This window comes from Vipera ursinii (genome assembly GCF_947247035.1).
Source record: "Vipera ursinii genome assembly, chromosome: 7".
Lineage (NCBI taxonomy): Eukaryota > Metazoa > Chordata > Lepidosauria > Squamata > Viperidae > Vipera > Vipera ursinii.
This window is the reverse complement of record NC_139521.1, coordinates 10,984,824-11,001,457: the sequence shown is the minus strand read 5'-3', so window position 1 is coordinate 11,001,457 and position 16,634 is coordinate 10,984,824. Positions and strand designations below refer to the sequence as shown.

The 16,634-nt window shown below is 40.3% G+C and overlaps 3 protein-coding genes across 3 annotated transcripts in view; 2 read left to right on the top strand and 1 right to left on the bottom strand.

The window, feature by feature from the left end:
- Nucleotides 1-3,153, top strand: part of AASDH (aminoadipate-semialdehyde dehydrogenase) — a 41,741-nt gene extending 38,588 nt beyond the window's left edge. Inside the window, exon 16 of the mRNA XM_083367230.1 lies at nt 903-3,153. Within this exon, the coding sequence (XP_083223356.1) occupies nt 903-1,301 (399 nt within the window). The 3' untranslated portion in view covers nt 1,302-3,153. The remainder of the gene's footprint in view (nt 1-902) is intronic.
- PPAT (phosphoribosyl pyrophosphate amidotransferase) overlaps nt 1-16,634 on the top strand; it is a 320,661-nt gene that overhangs the window by 119,109 nt on the left and 184,918 nt on the right. The window lies entirely within an intron of this gene.
- The window catches only part of CRACD (capping protein inhibiting regulator of actin dynamics), a 32,776-nt gene continuing 21,927 nt past the window's right edge, over nt 5,786-16,634 (bottom strand). Inside the window, exons 6-8 of the mRNA XM_083368020.1 lie at nt 14,483-14,673; nt 12,349-12,520; nt 5,786-7,245 (exon numbers count right to left, since the gene is read on the bottom strand). Coding sequence (XP_083224146.1) covers nt 7,085-7,245; nt 12,349-12,520; nt 14,483-14,673 — 524 coding nt within the window. The 3' untranslated portion in view covers nt 5,786-7,084. The remainder of the gene's footprint in view (nt 7,246-12,348; nt 12,521-14,482; nt 14,674-16,634) is intronic.

The window sequence follows — 16,634 nt, the reverse complement described above, 5'->3', positions numbered from 1 at the left end:
GGGTTACAGCCCGGATCATTTATAATTCTAAATCATTTCTAAACCGGCACACTATTCTGTACAGTTGCTTAACAGACCCCACTCTTTGCATACAGTAATAAAGGATGTAAGGAACATTCATTTACGTCTAGAGTTTGGTTTCAGGATTTTTTTAAACTTGTTACTAATTCATAAGAGGACCCCACTTGTTGCCACCTGCTTGTTTTGTGATATGCATTCTATCTGAGGTTCTTTTTATTGTGATTTTAAATCATCCTGGAAAGATTTGACCATCTTGGTTTTGTTGGCGCTTTCTTTTGAAATCAACCATGATTGCTAGGCTTGAGTTCCTGAGAGGTTCTCACTTAGCGATCTGTTCAAATTGGTCTTGATGTTAGGATTAAATTCAAGGTTCTTCCTTTGACTTGAGTAGATTGTTCTACGGTACAATGATCTATGCTGTTTGAGAAATATGCATTGACCCAAGACTACGCTACAGAAATGATTGTCCAAATGATCACTGCACTATCTTCATTTCCAGTATAACCTTGGTATACTCCCAGGGAACAGTGGTACAATTCCCATTCTACTAAATTACTTGTGGTTCAATGAAATATATCCTTTTAAATTGTTCTAGTTTGTTTGGCATGCCCAATAGGATCATTGCTGATTCTAAATTGAAACAATTTGCTGTATGTTCAGCAGGCCCTCTCAATAAGCAAAAAATATACAAAAATGCAATTCATTTGTTTAAGTATGATATATATTGGGATATATAATGAATTAGAGGAATTAGCCTATTTCTTTGCAAATATGGCGATAAAAAGTTGAATGCTTGTATATGCATCATAAACTCATAACAATGTATACAATGACAACTGAAATTTCAGTAACCTGTTTAATTTCTTATTACTTTCCTACAGGTTTGGGCATTTTCCAGCAGTGGACCAATCTTTTCATCACCCTGTGTTTCACCTTTTTCCCAAGATATATTCTTTGGGTCCCATGATGGCTTCATTTATTGCTGTAACAGGGAAGGAAATGTACTATGGAAGTTTGAAACAACATCAAGAGTTTATGCAACTCCATTTGTTTTCTGTAGTCCTAATTTGGACCGTAAAACATTTCTGGTGGTGACATCTACAGATGGCAGAATATGGATCCTGAACGCCAAGACTGGAGTGGCCGAAGGCAGAGGACAACTTCCAGGAGAGATCTTCTCTTCTCCTGTCACCTGGGGATCGACCATCGTTGTAGGATGTAGAAACAACTATCTTTATTGTTTAGATCTATCTTTATCTAAAGCTAATAGAACTCTGTAACACATTGAGCTTTTAAAGGTTTTTAATTTTCTACTTGAGAGCTAAATGTTTCCTTAGTACGAATTTTTTTTTGTCCAATATTTAGGGGAACAACGCTCATTTGGCACTTGATTTAAAGCATTTTAAAGTGCCAAGTCAAAACCCTTAGAAATCTGGGAGTTAGTGCTGTGTATTCAGTGTTACATCCAAAATAGAATATGATTCTTCTGGAAACCAGACTGATAAATATTTATTTATTTATTTATTTATTTATTTATTTATTTATTTATTTATTTATTTATTTATTTAAAAAATTTAACACATTGCATAGCTAAATATAAACACATTTTGGCAGAAATTATTTGGGGGTTGTGACTAGGGTGCAGGCTTAAGGCCAAAAATTAGGCTGTGTGAAAAATGCTATTGGAAATTGCGCATATCTAAAGAAATTACACGTTCAGTTCAGGAGATTTTGGTATATAATAAATCTTATATACAGTATACTAAAGGGACGCGGTGGCTCAGTGGGTTGGGACGCTGAGCTTGTCGATGAGAAGGTTGGCAGTTTGGCGGGTCGAATCCCGAGTGCTGCGTCACAGAGCGAGTGCCTGTTACTCATCCCAGCTTCTGCCAACCTAGCAGTTCGAAAGCATGTAAAAATGAAAGTAGAAAAATAGGGACCACTACGGTGGGAAGGTAACAGCGTTCCGTGTGCCTTTGGCGTCTAGTCATGCCGGCCACATGACCACAGAGACGTCCTCGGACAAGCGCTGGTTCTTTGGCTTTGAAACGGAGATGAGCACCAGCCCCTAGAGTTGGAAACGACTAGCACGCATGTGCGGGGGAACCTTTACCTTTACAGTATACTAAAATTGTAAGTATAATTGTGAAGGTTGTTAGAAAGATATTATCAAAAGAATACCTAGAGTTTATGACATCAATTTACATTGATTTCACAGAATCTGCAAGATTTCCTTTCTTACAGCTGCCCTTTTTATTTAAGGTGGTATAACAAGGATATTATAATGTGATATGCTGTATATGTCAGTGCAAAAACATCCAATGTTAGCAGTATAACATATGACAGTACAATCATATGATTATCATTATATAATGATATTGCTATATGGTATGGAAGAGTAATACCCTACAAAGAATAAGATTTCCCAAATTATGATTGGTGTATTTGCCACTTTAAGCCAAAAATAAGCCAGCCATCTTACGACTTAGTGTGAGCTTGAAGCATTGATTATCCATCCCGAAACTGGGTTTTTCTTTGTCTCGAGACATTTCAGCAAAACTCTGGAAAGGCATTGCTCAGTCACCTTTTTTCTCCTCTCCTCCTTGCACAATTGAGTCCAAAATTTCTGTTGTAAGCAAGGCCATTTGTTCAGTGAATGTTGTCCCATTTTACAACCTTTCTTGCCACGCTTGTTAAGTGAACCACTGCAGTTGTTAAGTGAATCTGGTTGCCCCACTGACTTCGCTTGTCAGAAGGTCGCAAAAGGCGATCACATAATCCCGGTACACTGCAACCGTCATAAATATGAGTCAGTTGCCAAGTATCTGAATTTCGATCATGTAACCGTGAGAAATTCTTCAGTGGTCATAAGTGTAAAAATGGTCATGTGTCACTTTTTTTCAAGTGCCCTTGTAACTTCGAACAGTCACTGAACGAATTATTGTAAGTTGAGGACTCCCTGTATTTTTAAACAACGCTTAGTAATGCCAAGTATAGTTGCAATAAATGTGTTTACTCCCATTACTAATTATCAAGGCTGGCTTTGCTAAAAGTTTACTTAACTCTTTCGCGGCTTTATGATTTCTTTTTGAAATGAATCAGTAAATAAATAAAAAGTATTTTATATAGAAACACAGCTATTTTTATTTATATAGAACAAGTTTTCAGTGATGGACCATTTACATTAAAATTGTGACGATCAAAAACTGAAAATAGAAATTCTACTAACATACCCCTTAGTCATTGTTAATCTTGCCCTGGTTGCAATATATTCTAAAAACAGTTTTATTCATATATATTAATTCAGGCTCTTGTTTTAAGGTAACCAGACACATTTAACAAAAGATAATGAATAAATAAACCTCCCAACTTTCAGCATATTATAGTTTAATTGGAATTAAAATGATATTAGTATAAGAAACAATTGCACTTTAAAACATTTGAAAAATTAAAAAAGTACACAAAACAAAATCCACAATTATACATGTTTATAATTTTATACACCACTTTATGAACAATTGAGGTTAATCATCCATAACCTCAAATAATATTCTGCCTTTATCTAGAAAAAGTTACGCCCAACGCCTGTTAGTGTATAAGATAATTCAGTCACTGCTGACATTAGCTCCACTAATGCCAACCAGGCTTGGATACCATTAACTGTCTTCTGGGTAAGGACCAAGTGTATGTTACAAAAAAAAAAAATTAAAATAAAATTGAGACCACATTGTGCAAAGTGGTTTGATCAGTTTTAAAATGTTGTAAGTTATTCCGGGTTTTGTTCGTTTATTAAGAAAGGCTGCAACCAAGCTTAAGCAAAGTAACACTTCATTGGTATTTAGTGCAAAAGTTCAAGTTGACCTTATATGAAATGACAAGGGTTAAAAACAGGCCGATAGGAATGTGTGCAAACAAAATATTTTATGTAGCCCAGCTTTGATCCAATCACTGATGCAGAAATCGAGAATACTAAACTGTTGCATGGAGGGCCAACAGGAATGTCTGTGGGTGTGCAGATGCTGTCTTACATCACCTGTTAGATAGAGCAAAGGGAAAGGATGCATCATTGCTGTCCAGGAATCTTTGCTGAAGGCTAATTAGGGTTATAAGTGTTGATAATAAATATGTTGGAATGGTGGCTGATCCTGAAAGACAGGAGTAAAATTGGGAGAACAGACAAGCAAAGGGTCCTGTGGCCCTTTGCTCTTGTCCTGCTTCCCTGGACTGAATACAGTTTTAATTTACTATGAATCCTCATGCTTGAAAAGACTACACAGACTATAAGCTCTGCATTAACCATCTCTAAAGTTATTTGGGGAATTTTGTTTCCCGCTTTTCTCATGCAAGTGACACCCACTTCCCCGTAAAATTACCTGTTTTGCTTTGCCCTTTCTGCCTCGCCAATTTCTTTCCCAACCCCCTTTACCCCAACTCTGTTCTCCCAATCTAGAAGCCTCATTGAGTTGGAGGAAATTTGAGAGATGTATACTTTTTTTTTTTGCAACTGCACGTTGAGACAAGTATATTTTCACATTAAAATGCCTGTAAATATGCTGTAGTAGGCCACCTTAGGAGTAGGGGATTGTGTTACCTTAGTCACAAGACGTCTTTGCTAAATTTGAATCCATGTCTACCGTAATGTTATTTGGAGCATGTTTAGTAGAAGCTGTTCCTGGGGTCACCTGATCAAACATTACCTTGTCTGCGATAATGAAATCTGTAAATTGTGGGTGAGCAAGACTTGAAATCCAGAAGAAACTCAAAACTGTTCTTGAAATTGAACAACCAGATGATGGCATTGGATTGTTCCTAAAGATCACTTTAGCTGCCATGAGGATGAATAAGAATTAACTCACTGTTAACACTGGATGAAATCTTCCCTCTTGATGTGAATGGCAAAATATATATTTTTCATTCTTCAAACCACCACCTTGGCTCTATATACTGAGTTACTAGGAGATGCTAAAGGCATCCTTGAAGTTGTATTTCTAACAGATTTTTCCGACCTAAAACAAGATGAGTTTTAAAGGAGGTTCTATGTCCTGAGTTCACATAAAATACCAAAGTGACAATGGCTATAAACACAACAAACATTTTTTTTCTGCGCTTTTAGGCCTATTCAGTAAAGGCATCTTGTTTGGTTGTCTTGCACCAAAATTCCTTGGATTAGTGTTTTTGCTGATTCCAGATACGTAGTGCATGGGTTGGTTTTTGCTGCTGTTTTGAGGTGGAAGTTTTGAATGAGAACGTAGTTTGGTAGACTGCACTTTGTCTTAAAAGTGTTTCCCTTCTAAACCGATGTTACAATTACGAGGAATAGAAATTAGGAATTCAAATTCTGTCCCAACCATTATTATTATTATTTTACCCAACAATCTGAAGTTTGGTGCAATCGAACCCTATTTTCACAATATTTCCATGTCTTAACTGGAAAATATAAAGCAATAATACTTAGGGGTAAAGACATTGCATTTTCCCTACAGTTAATTTTTTTTCAAATCAAAGGCTTTCGTAGCTCGGCTGGCAGAAGAGCCCACGTATCTATAAAAGAGCAGCAAAGATTTAGGAGGCTTTCTTAACCTTTGCTGCTGTGCAGCTGGCAGGAATTTGGCAGTGCCAATTCAGTTCCTCTAGTTGAACCAGTTCCATAACCTTGAATCAGATCTAATTCCAGGTCAAAAAGTAGTATCTATTAACAGCTACACTTTCACCTCATCTCATCAACAGACATGCTCCGCTAATAGTTTGCAAAGGTAATACGCAGTAGCGCGACACAGATGTCGAAGAGGAAACTGCTAATGACGCTTGGTGAACAGAATGATGATCCCAACATACATCTTATTGGTAATGGAAGGGTAAAGGGGCTAGATTTTCCACCCTATTGTCTGCTGCCTCCTCCAGATGTTGAAACTCAACATTTCTGAAAGATAACAAGAGTGGAGGAAGTTGGACTAGCCTCCTTCAGATAACCTGAATGGCTGGGGTCCAGAGTGTCCACCAAGTATGGTGCAAAAGCCAAGATGGTGTCACTGAAGCTCCACCAGCACTTTTTTTTTTTAACCGCACATTGCGGGTACATCTGGGGGTAATTTTGCTTTCGATCACGAAAGATACTGTGTATCGCTATTCCTTGCACAACATGAGCAATAGATTTAAGACTGGAGATCCCCCTTTTTTTAAAGTGTATATTTTCTCTCTTTTTTGTACATCATTTTTTTTCTTTTTTCTTTTGTTTGTTTTTCTGTTTTGTATTTTACCTTTTACGATAAGACTGGAAATCCTGATACACTTCTCTCCAAATACAGTTGAGTTACTTATTCAGTATAGTGTTATTGTACAGGGGGTGAGGATAAAATAGAGAAGAAGAAGAGACACGATATCCTGGCTTTCTGTGGAATGAGGAGGCATATATAAATAAATAAGTTAATATACTAATGTTGCATTAATATATTTCTGGATACAAGGGAAATGAAAGTATAATAATGCAGTTTGCACAGGCTGTTGATGGCTTGGAGAACCATTTAGAGAAATACAAGTAGGAACTCTTTGATGTAACGTAACTTGAGTGTGTTGGTTACTGAATCATTAAATACATTTGAGAAGCACGGCTAATGTTCAAAACTAAAAACCTCAGGAAAAACTCGTTAGGATAAAAAAAAAGGTGCTTTCATTATCCCCAAATTACATTTCATTATTTCTGGAGTCATCCTTGCCAGATCAGAGGCAAATTATTCAAAGCTATCTCGTAACTATGGCAGAAGCAGATCTTTCTTGTTCCTGTACCTGAGTGGCATTTGCAAAATGTCCCAAGTTAAAAATAATATGTTTACCTGGAAGCTGACATTCAACAACACTGAAGCAGTGATTCTTAAAAGTGGCCTGAAACTCAAAAAAAAAAAAACCTGCTTAAACATTCCTCTCATGATCAACAGTTCAATGTCTCTGATTGGACCAAGTAGGCCCTTAAATGTCTTCCAGGAGCATTTGAGAATATGAGTTTTAAAAAAAAAAAGCAGATGGCTCTCCAACCAGAGCGAAAGCCCCAAAGCGAGATGAGATCCGTTTACTTGATGATCTGAGGACAGTCGCTCCAAGCTTTCGCTTTTCTCTTGGCCAAGGCCAGCCAGGCAGGTTCAGTTGAGACGGGGTTAGCATCCGGCGTAGAGAATCTCTTGGTGACCTCTTTAGCCAAAGGGGACGATGAAAGGGAATCCGTGATCTCCACTGTGAGAGAATGAGGGAAAGGGAAACCGTTAAACCACCATTGCAGAAATCCGTTACCTTAAGCCTGCCTTCCCTTTAGCAGAGAGCATATACATAGAATGAAGGCTACTGCTAAGCTTGTAAGCCGCCCTGAGTCTTCGGAGAAGGGCGGGATATAAATGGAATTAAAATAAAATAAATAAATAAATTTTGTCAGGGAACAAAGATTCCAAGAGTCTGCCCTTAGGGGGGGGAGAAACAACAACAGCAAAGTATTTCGGGAGCAACTCTTGCGGTTCCAGTTTTACATCACAAAGTACACAGAAGCGCAGAACAATAGAAATTTATCTGAAGCGCAGCTCTCCTTCCCACGCTGATAAGAGATTATTATTTATTTTTATTGATTTATTTATTCGGTTTATATACCGTCCTATTCCCAAAGGACTCAGGGCGGTTTACAAGGCAAAATTTAAAAACAACCCAAAATTCACATAAAATTAAATTAAGTCTAGCCGCAAAAATTAAATCACAATTTAAAAACATTAAACCCCTCAGTCTAGAGCAGAGAGCTCAAAGAGCCAGGTTTTTAGGTCCCGGCGAAATGAACGAAGGTCGGGGGCAGTCCGGAGTTCCGTTGGCAGTTGATTCCTTAGGGCAGGCGCGCCCACAGAGAACGCCCTCCCCCTGGGGATCGCCCGTCGGCAATCCTTGACCGGCGGTACCCTGAGGACTGACTTAGAACTGAAAGGCAGAAGCAACCGAAATTAAGTGCTATTTTTGCTGTGGTTTTTCCCCCTCATTGTTATTGCTTTTTTGGGGTCTTCCATACTTCCGTGGGGGTGTGCAGGGGTGTTTTTTGGGGGGGAGGATAGGCTTCCACACAGCACCCTAAACATGGACTTTACTAGTGAAAAGGCCGCATGTTACCTGGCAGAGAAAGAAAAATAGGTTTGTTGGATACCCAGCAAATACCCCCAAACCAAGAACTTTCAAATGTCTGTGTATCTGTTAAACATATTCTTGGTTTTGGGTTGTGGCTTAAGACAGTCCCTTAAAGCCTGGTGCGCCAGTTGCGACCCTACCTGGACCGAGATGCCCTACGCACAGTCACTCATGCGCTCGTGACCTCCCATTTAGACTACTGCAACGCTCTCTACATGGGGCTGCCCTTGAGGACCACCCGGAGGCTTCAACTGGTGCAGAATGCGGCCGCGCGAGTCGTGATCGGGGTCTCCCAATACTCCCATGTAACACCTCTACTCTGCGAGCTGCATTGGCTTCCAGTTGCCCTTCGGGTGAGATTCAAGGTGCTGGTGATGAGCTATAAAGCCCTAAATGGCGAGGGTCCGGGATATTTGAGGGAACACCTGCTGCCAGCATCAAGTTCCCTTCGTCCAGTGCGCTCCCACAGGGAGGGTCTCCTCAGGGTGCCGCCGGTTAAAGACTGCCGGTGGGTAACACCCAGGGGTAGGGCCTTCTCAGTGGGTGCGCCTGCCCTGTGGAACCAGCTGCCTGCGGAGCTTAGGACTGCCCACAACCTCCGTTCATTCCGCCGGGACCTGAAGACCTGGCTCTTCAAGCTCTCTGGCCCAGGCTGAGATTATTTTTAATTTTAATTTTAACTGGGTTTTAATTTTCTCAGGGTTCTATTTAATCTCTTTTAATTTTGTTTTAACGTTTGTATTGACTGTTTTTTAAATGCCCTGTAAACCGCCCTGTGTCCTTCGAGAAAGGGCGGTATATAAATCTAAATAAAATAAATAAATAAATAAAGCAACTGGTAAGCTGCACGCATGCCTGCAGAGAAATCAAAATTTGTTTCTCATACCTTCTTTTTTGTATGGGATAACACAACAGCTGAAAATTAAGTTTTTTTCCTTTATAATTTCACCAACGATTAATAGGAAGGCAAGAAGTTTAATAGATGATTTTTTTAAAAAAAAATTGCTGCTTAACATTACCAAGAATGGAACCTTTTACCGTTTGGGCAAAACAGCAGTCAGGTTTTCCACCCAGAGGTTGGCTTTCATTTCTTCTCCACGTATGTAAGATGAAGTTAGCGTTCAAGGAAGAGGGGAAGAAGAGGAAGGATGCAGCGCTAAGGTTTTAATGAGTGAATTTCACAGCATCCGTAGAGGTAGTCAGATCAATCCAGGTTTTAAAAAGCGATTAAGGTGAATGCAGTGACATCATGACATCGTCCCAGTTTTGCACTTCTGGGTGGCCATGATGGTGGATACGAGTAAGAACAGGATGGATCCCAGGCTCAAGTTTCATCACTTCCCCTCTTCCTCTACCCACTGAAGCCTAGGCAAAAATTGCATTTCAGATTATTGCCACCGTAATGGGAACAGCCGCTAAATCTATTCATTGATTAAAGGGGTATCAGCCTGAATTCTTGCCCAAATCAGAGGCTACAGGAAGCGGTGTCGGTCGATTCGTAACTGCACAGAATGCAGAATTCCTCTTTCCTTTAACAGCTTAGCCCTCGACTTACAACAGCTCATTTAGTGACCGCTGTTGTCGTGTGAACAGAATTCAGGTGCTTGGCAATCGGTTCATACTTATGACCATTGCTGTGCCCCAAGGCCATGTGATCATTTTGGGGGGACCTTCTGACAAGCAGAGTCAATGGAGAAGCCACAATCACTTAACGACCGGGTTACAAACTTAACCCGGCAAGAAAAATTTGTGAAATGAGGTAAAACTCTCTTAACAGATATCTTGAAATTTGGGGCTCAGATGCAATCGTACATTGAGCAGTAAGTTGAGAAGAGTTATTACCCCCCGTAGATAAGGCTCGCAATCTGGGTGTCCTCTTAGATTCACAGCTCTCCTTAGAAGATCATATAGGAGCTGTGACTAGAGGGGCCTTCGCTCAGGCTCGTCTGGTGCGCCAGCTGCGACCCTATCTGGACCTGGATGCCTTGCGTACAGTCACCCATGCACTTGTGACCTCTCGTCTTAACTACTGCAACGCTCTTTACATGGGGCTGCCCTTGAGATCCACTCGGAAGCTTCAGCTGGTGCAGAGTGCAGCTGCACGAGTGATTTTGGGGGTCTCCCGATACTCCCATATTACACCCCTGCTCCGTGAGCTGCACTGGCTTCCAGTTGCCTTCTGGGTGAAATTCAAGGTGCTAGTGATGACATACAAAGCCCTACATGACATGGGTCCGGATTACCTACGGGAGCACCTACTGCCAGCGTCAACATCCCTCCGTCCTGTGCGCTCCCATAGAGAGGGCCTCCTCAGGGTGCCACCGGTCAGAGAATGTCGGCTGGTGACCCCCAGGGGGAGAGCATTCTCGGTGGGTGCGCCAATCCTTTGGAACCGCTTACCAGCAGAAATCCGGATGGCCCCTGACCTTCGCTCCTTCCGGCGCGATCTAAAAACTTATCTATTCCAACAAGCCGGCCTGGCCTGATGGATTTGGGTTTTAAATTTTTTTTTCACTATATTACTTTATTGTATTCTTCTTAATTGCTCTGTACACCGCCCTGAGTCCTCCGGGAGAAGGGCGGTATATAAAACAAATAAAACAAATAAACAAATAAATAAAGTAAATGATTCAGTGATGCTGTTTTAGGCATCGCACTAAGTTGTTGCGGGCAGAGGATCTTAATTGGTCAGATGTTGCCTTTTATCTGGATGCAATCCAGAGTATTTTTGAATTGGATATTTGGAAGATTGCCTTTCAAAAGAGGAGCCGTCAGCCGGAACGCTTATGGAATAAGAATACATTATGGTGCTTAATTTAGATCTTCCACAACAATAACTTATTCTGATGGTTATGGCTCTCTTATATGAATGAACTCCATCATTTAATGTTATTTTATGTTACTAGCAGAACAACAACAAATTATATGAAGTGCATACAATTTAACAGAGACCACCCTATTGGGTCCTGCCTTTTCATGAAATAAAATTAGCCCACTCCCTCTGCTTTTATCACCCAAAGCTATTGCTTCTTCTTTTTTTAATCAGTGAATTGGTTTTTAAGCCGGAATCGCAGCATTTAAGAACTATTCAAAAGAAGCTATAATTAGGAAGCAGAATGATCTGGAGACATTTTCTTCAGTAAGCTTCATGGAACAACCTGCTTATTACATCACCACATCATTTGCTTACCATAATAGCTTATAATCACTTAATACCTTAACTGTCTGCCACATTTGTATCCAGGCTATATTTATTAATTGAGCAAAGCAGGTTTAGGACTTGGAATTTGCTTCCATCTGACCTGGATGACTGACAATCTTCACAGACATTTAGCTATGCACTTTGCAATGAACACCCTTCAAAGGGCACGGGACTATGAGTGGATTTCCAGAAAAAAATGGCAAATGACACGATTCATGTGACCTTGAAGGCACAGGTAAACCTCCACGTGGCCTGCGCAACTCTCAGAAAGAATGCTAACGAACAGATGACTGCAAGGAATATCAGTCTTTCCATTCTCCACCATTTATTCAGAACTGAAGAAGCTTCTTGAGTGAGAAGTGAAACGTCTTCAAGCAAAAGAAGAAAGTCTAGTTGCCTTTTTTGAAAGAAAGCACCTTTGGGACAGTGAAAACCTATGGCTGTTTTTTTCACACTTATGACCGTTGCAGCATCCTGATGGTCATATGATCAAAATTTGGATGCTTGGCAACTGATTCATATTTATGACGGTTGCAGTGTCCCAGGGTCATGTGACGACCTTTTGGGACCTTCTGACAAGCAAACTCAATGGGGAAGCCACTTAATAAAACTGTGTTACTAATTTAACAACTGCAGTGATTCCCGTAAGAACCGTGGCAAGAAAAGTTGTAAAATGGAGCCAAATTCACTTAGCAACTGCCTTGCTTAGCAACAGCAATTTTGGGCTCAGCTGCGGTCGTAAGTTGAGGACTATCTGTATGAGGCGTGCTCCTGCATTTCTTAAATTAAGCAATCTCTCGTTCTGTTCATCACTTTCTTGGAAAGGCTGGTTTTTCTTAAAAAAAATCCTTAACTGTACTATGAAAGATACCGGCACATTGGAAATACACAAGGCAAGGTGAACCAGCAAAGTCTTACATATTCAACCATCTCAGAAATAAAATTGCAGCCACAGTCATGGTGCAAAATGTAAGTCATACCTGTGACCGATGAAGGCAGAGTATTTGATTTTTTGAGCTGTTCTCTACGTTCAAATCTTGATGTAGCCGTCTCGATTTTTTTCTCCTCTTCTGAGACAGTGGATTTTTGCAGTATGTTTGACTTGCTCATATTATTGCTTTTATTATCTGCCAACTGGTTGTTCACGCTGGCCTAATGTGAAAAGCAACAGTATAAACGTGCTAAATTTTAATATGTTGACAGTGCATACTCATATATGTCGACTCAAAAGTAGAAAGTGTGGACAAAGGACGAGTTAGGAAGCATTTGTGAATGCTTGCTATCTTCCAGGTGTTATAACTCACGTGACACTTATTTAAAATACAGAGAATGATTACGTGCAATATGTGTGCATGGGCATCTTCTTCTTTCTATGGAACATCCTTTCATAAGGCCACCCAAAGTCTGGAGACAATAGCCACAATCAATTGAATAAATTATTATTAATAATAATTACGCCTTTGAAGACCACTCAGAAACTGCATTTGGCCCCATATGCAATTTGCTTGTTGACTAGCATTAATCACTGGATGTGAATTGCATCTGTCTTGCAGATTTTGCATTATCAGCTCCAGATCAGAAAATAGACAATAACAAAATCTTGCAAGTCTGCCTGCAATTTTTACATTTTCTTATTGCTAGAGAGAAGCAGAGGGAGCCAGTCTGAGTATCTTCCTAATGCTTTCTCCTTTCCTAGGATTCAAGGCCTGCTTTTGTTTCCCTGGCAGCTTCATGTATCTCATCCAAGGCCGTATCCTTGGCTTCCCAACTAAGTAGGCTTCGAAGTACAATGCAATGCTTTTGAGTTTGATTTTCTATCTTTAGTATTGTACTGGATGTGTTTTATTTTGCATCCTGTTTCTTTGCTTCTTATTATACAGTTTATATTACAGCCATTCATTTAGCGGCCATTCGAAGTAACAATGGGCTGGAAAAAAATAACTCGTGACCGTTTTTCACACTTGACTGTTGCAGCATCCCTATGGCCATGTGATCAAAATTCAGGCACTTGGCAACCATCTCATGTTTAGGACAGTCATGTTTAGGAGGTCATGTGATCACCTTTTGCGGCTTCCTGATAAGGAAAGTCAATGAGGAAGTCAGATTCATTTAACAACCGTGTTACTAACTTAAGAACGGCAGTGCTTCCCTTAACCACTGTGGCAAGAAAGGTCGTAAAATGGGGAAAAGCTCACTTAACAATTATCTCACTTAGCAACAGAAATGTTGGGCTCAGTTGTGGTCATGAGGACTACCTGTCCAATGCAATGGTTTTGACTTTGATTTTTTGTCTTTAGTATTATAAGGCATGTGTTCTATTTTTGTAAGTTGCTTCTGTGCTTTTTGTTACATTGTGGAAACTCTTTCCATTTGCATTGTAAGCTGCAGGGGGTCTGGGAGGTTTGGCAGCATGCCCAGTTGATAAAATGTCAAGGTATTGATTTAACACCTAACCAGCTTATGTAATGTAAGATGTAATAATGGGAATGACTCAGCAGGGTCTGTGTCTCTTTAAGAGCCTTTGTATAAAGGGAAGGCTCTGCTGATGTGTTCTTTCTTCTTCTTCTTCTTCAGTTTTCCTGCTGTAACTGTGGTTTGTTGGATCCTGCTGTATTAGCCCATGTACGTATATTGTTCTTGGTGTATGATACAGTAGATAGTGTAAGATAAACCACGATTTACTATAGACCAGTGTTTACTGTGTTTCCTCCTGGATTATCTCGCGCAATAAGAGTGTGCACGCTCTGACATAAAACAATTTTAAAGCGGTAAATCTGAGATGAAGAAGGTGGCGTCCATCTCTCTCTAAGCCATCATCCTCCCAAAGTAGCAGTGTTGGCTTTTTCTGTTTCTAGACTTAAAGCTTTACTTGAGTTTAATCATTTATTACAGGGGGTGGACAATTATGGCCCCTTTATGATCTGTGGACTTCAACTCCCAGAATTCCACAGGTCATAAAAGAGCCATAGTTGCCCACATCTGATTTATTATAATGAAAGCAGTGCTTTTGTTTATTCCTGACCAATTTCATTGCCCCTGCTAGCAAAAGATACCAGGTGTCCCAAATACATTATACTCTCCCCCCCACATTTTTTTCTGTGTTTGGATACTTACATTTTCTTTAGCCAATTTCTCAGCCTGCTTGGCCTCTCTGGCTTGCCTCCTTTCCTCACGTGTTGCTTGCTGCTCCCGAAAGCCCTTCTGTTTTTGCAGTGCCAAAGTGATCCACAGAGGCTGTGCCGTTTCCCCTTTCTCCATCACTTTTGAACCATCGATGGAATGTCTGCTCTGAAGAATTGGCCTTTCTGAAAGATGGAACAGAGTGGAACAATATTCTATGGATACGATGTTGGCGCCGATAGAAATGGACGCGGCCCAAAGGACATCTAACCAGACCTTATATCCGAGGCGTGCAAAATGTTGCTTGAAACTTCTCCTAGCTGCTCTTACAAATTCATCTTAAACAAGCCATCTGCACATTTATATTTTCAGACATTTTTGATGGTCCTCCGTCCTTAGATATTCTATATGCCTCATTTATTACATTCTGGCTATGTACAATCGATAAGATTTTTATATTTTTAAAGTATGTCCATTTCTCAGGGTGGGTTTTTTTTTTGGTTTTTTTTAAAAAATCACCTATTGTTTATCCCCAACCTTTTGGACACCAGGTCCATGGAGAAAGGTTTTTCCACAGACTGGAGAGTGCGTGGTTTTGTGTGCTGCCTGCATCCCATGGATGGGGCTTTGCTTGTTTGTGGAGGCCGGTTGCTGGCATGCTGCGGTCCGGTACCAGTCCATGGTTGATGACCCCTGGTTAAGACAATTTTTAAATGGTCTATTTTCAAAGTCTGCATAGGCTTATATCATTCTAGCATGTTATTCTAAATCTATAAAACAAATCTGGTAGACACGTCTGCTCCCATAGCATGTCTTGTGTGTTTCATGAAACATTTCCTTTCCTGCTAAGTTCTAAAACTCATTATCTTTCTCTAGGCCATGAAATGACGCACTTTTTTTCTTTAAAAAAGGCAGAAAAGAGACAATCTCTTATAGCACAGTGTTTCTTCCTCAAATGCCCGAGGGGAGGGGGAAATACTTTTGTTAGGTGGAGCAGCAATAAAACACTTCAAAGTCCTATATTTTTGGAGGGGAGCTTAATACACTTCTGGAAAACATCTGGAAAATACTTCAGTGTTGCCAACTTTCTGAAAGCTTTGCTAACAAGTTTTGCATTTTTCAATTCCAATGCTGGCTGACCTAGAAATGGCAGAACTGCTTTTAAATGTAAGCATCTGTGAGTACCAACACTTCTATCTATTTCTAGAAAGTGTGGGTGTTTAATTTGGGATACATTTGATATGCTATTTTGGGTCACCTGAGCAAATTTTTAAGCTTGTAGGCGGCACATAGAAGATGGAATATAGACTTCGACCTGCAAAAGATCTGCAGAAAAGTCTTACACTCTGATGCAGGAAGAAGCAATGCAAGGTCAGTAACATCAGAATAGTTCCACTAGCAAGGACTTTTCTCAGAGGAACAAGCTGTTGTTTATAAACAAAGAGATGAAGGCAGATAAGTTAAGGGGAAAGATTTGTCATGTGCTCTGCATATGTACCAAATAAAAATGATTCAATACTTCTGGGGGGGAAAAATCTTGGCTTACGCCAGTTTTGTTAAGGTTTTTTTTTTTAGGACCAGATAAAAGTCTATGGCTTGCCACTCTGAGTACAGATGGATTTTATATAACCCTCTACTTTTCAGAGGCACCCAATTTATTCATGTTTGATCCATATTGTTTGTGAATTCTCCTGATCTCTAAGACAGACATCTGTCTGATGTTGCTTGAAAGACATCACAGTGGCTCCAAACTGACTACCTGTGAACATCTTTTGACACATACCTGTTGAAAAGGGGTCTAGGACAACTCGCCATGGCCAGCTCGCCATGGCCAACTCGCTGTGTAACTTACTGTGGTCAACGCGCCACAGGACACCTCACCGTGGGAACAATCCACGTGAGATAATTCAACACAATAAATGTTATCCACCACTGTTTCTTCTACATTATTCCAGTTTTTGTCAATAATGACATAATGTCAAAAAAAACAGTGGTAAATAATATTTATCACGTTGAGTTACCCTATGTGGAATTGTCCACGGCAAGTTGGCCACTTAAGAGTTCTCCCGCAGTGAGTAGGCTGCAACAAGATGGCCCCAGCGAAACGGCTGCGGTGAGATCGCCATGGCAGGATGGCCCCAGCGAA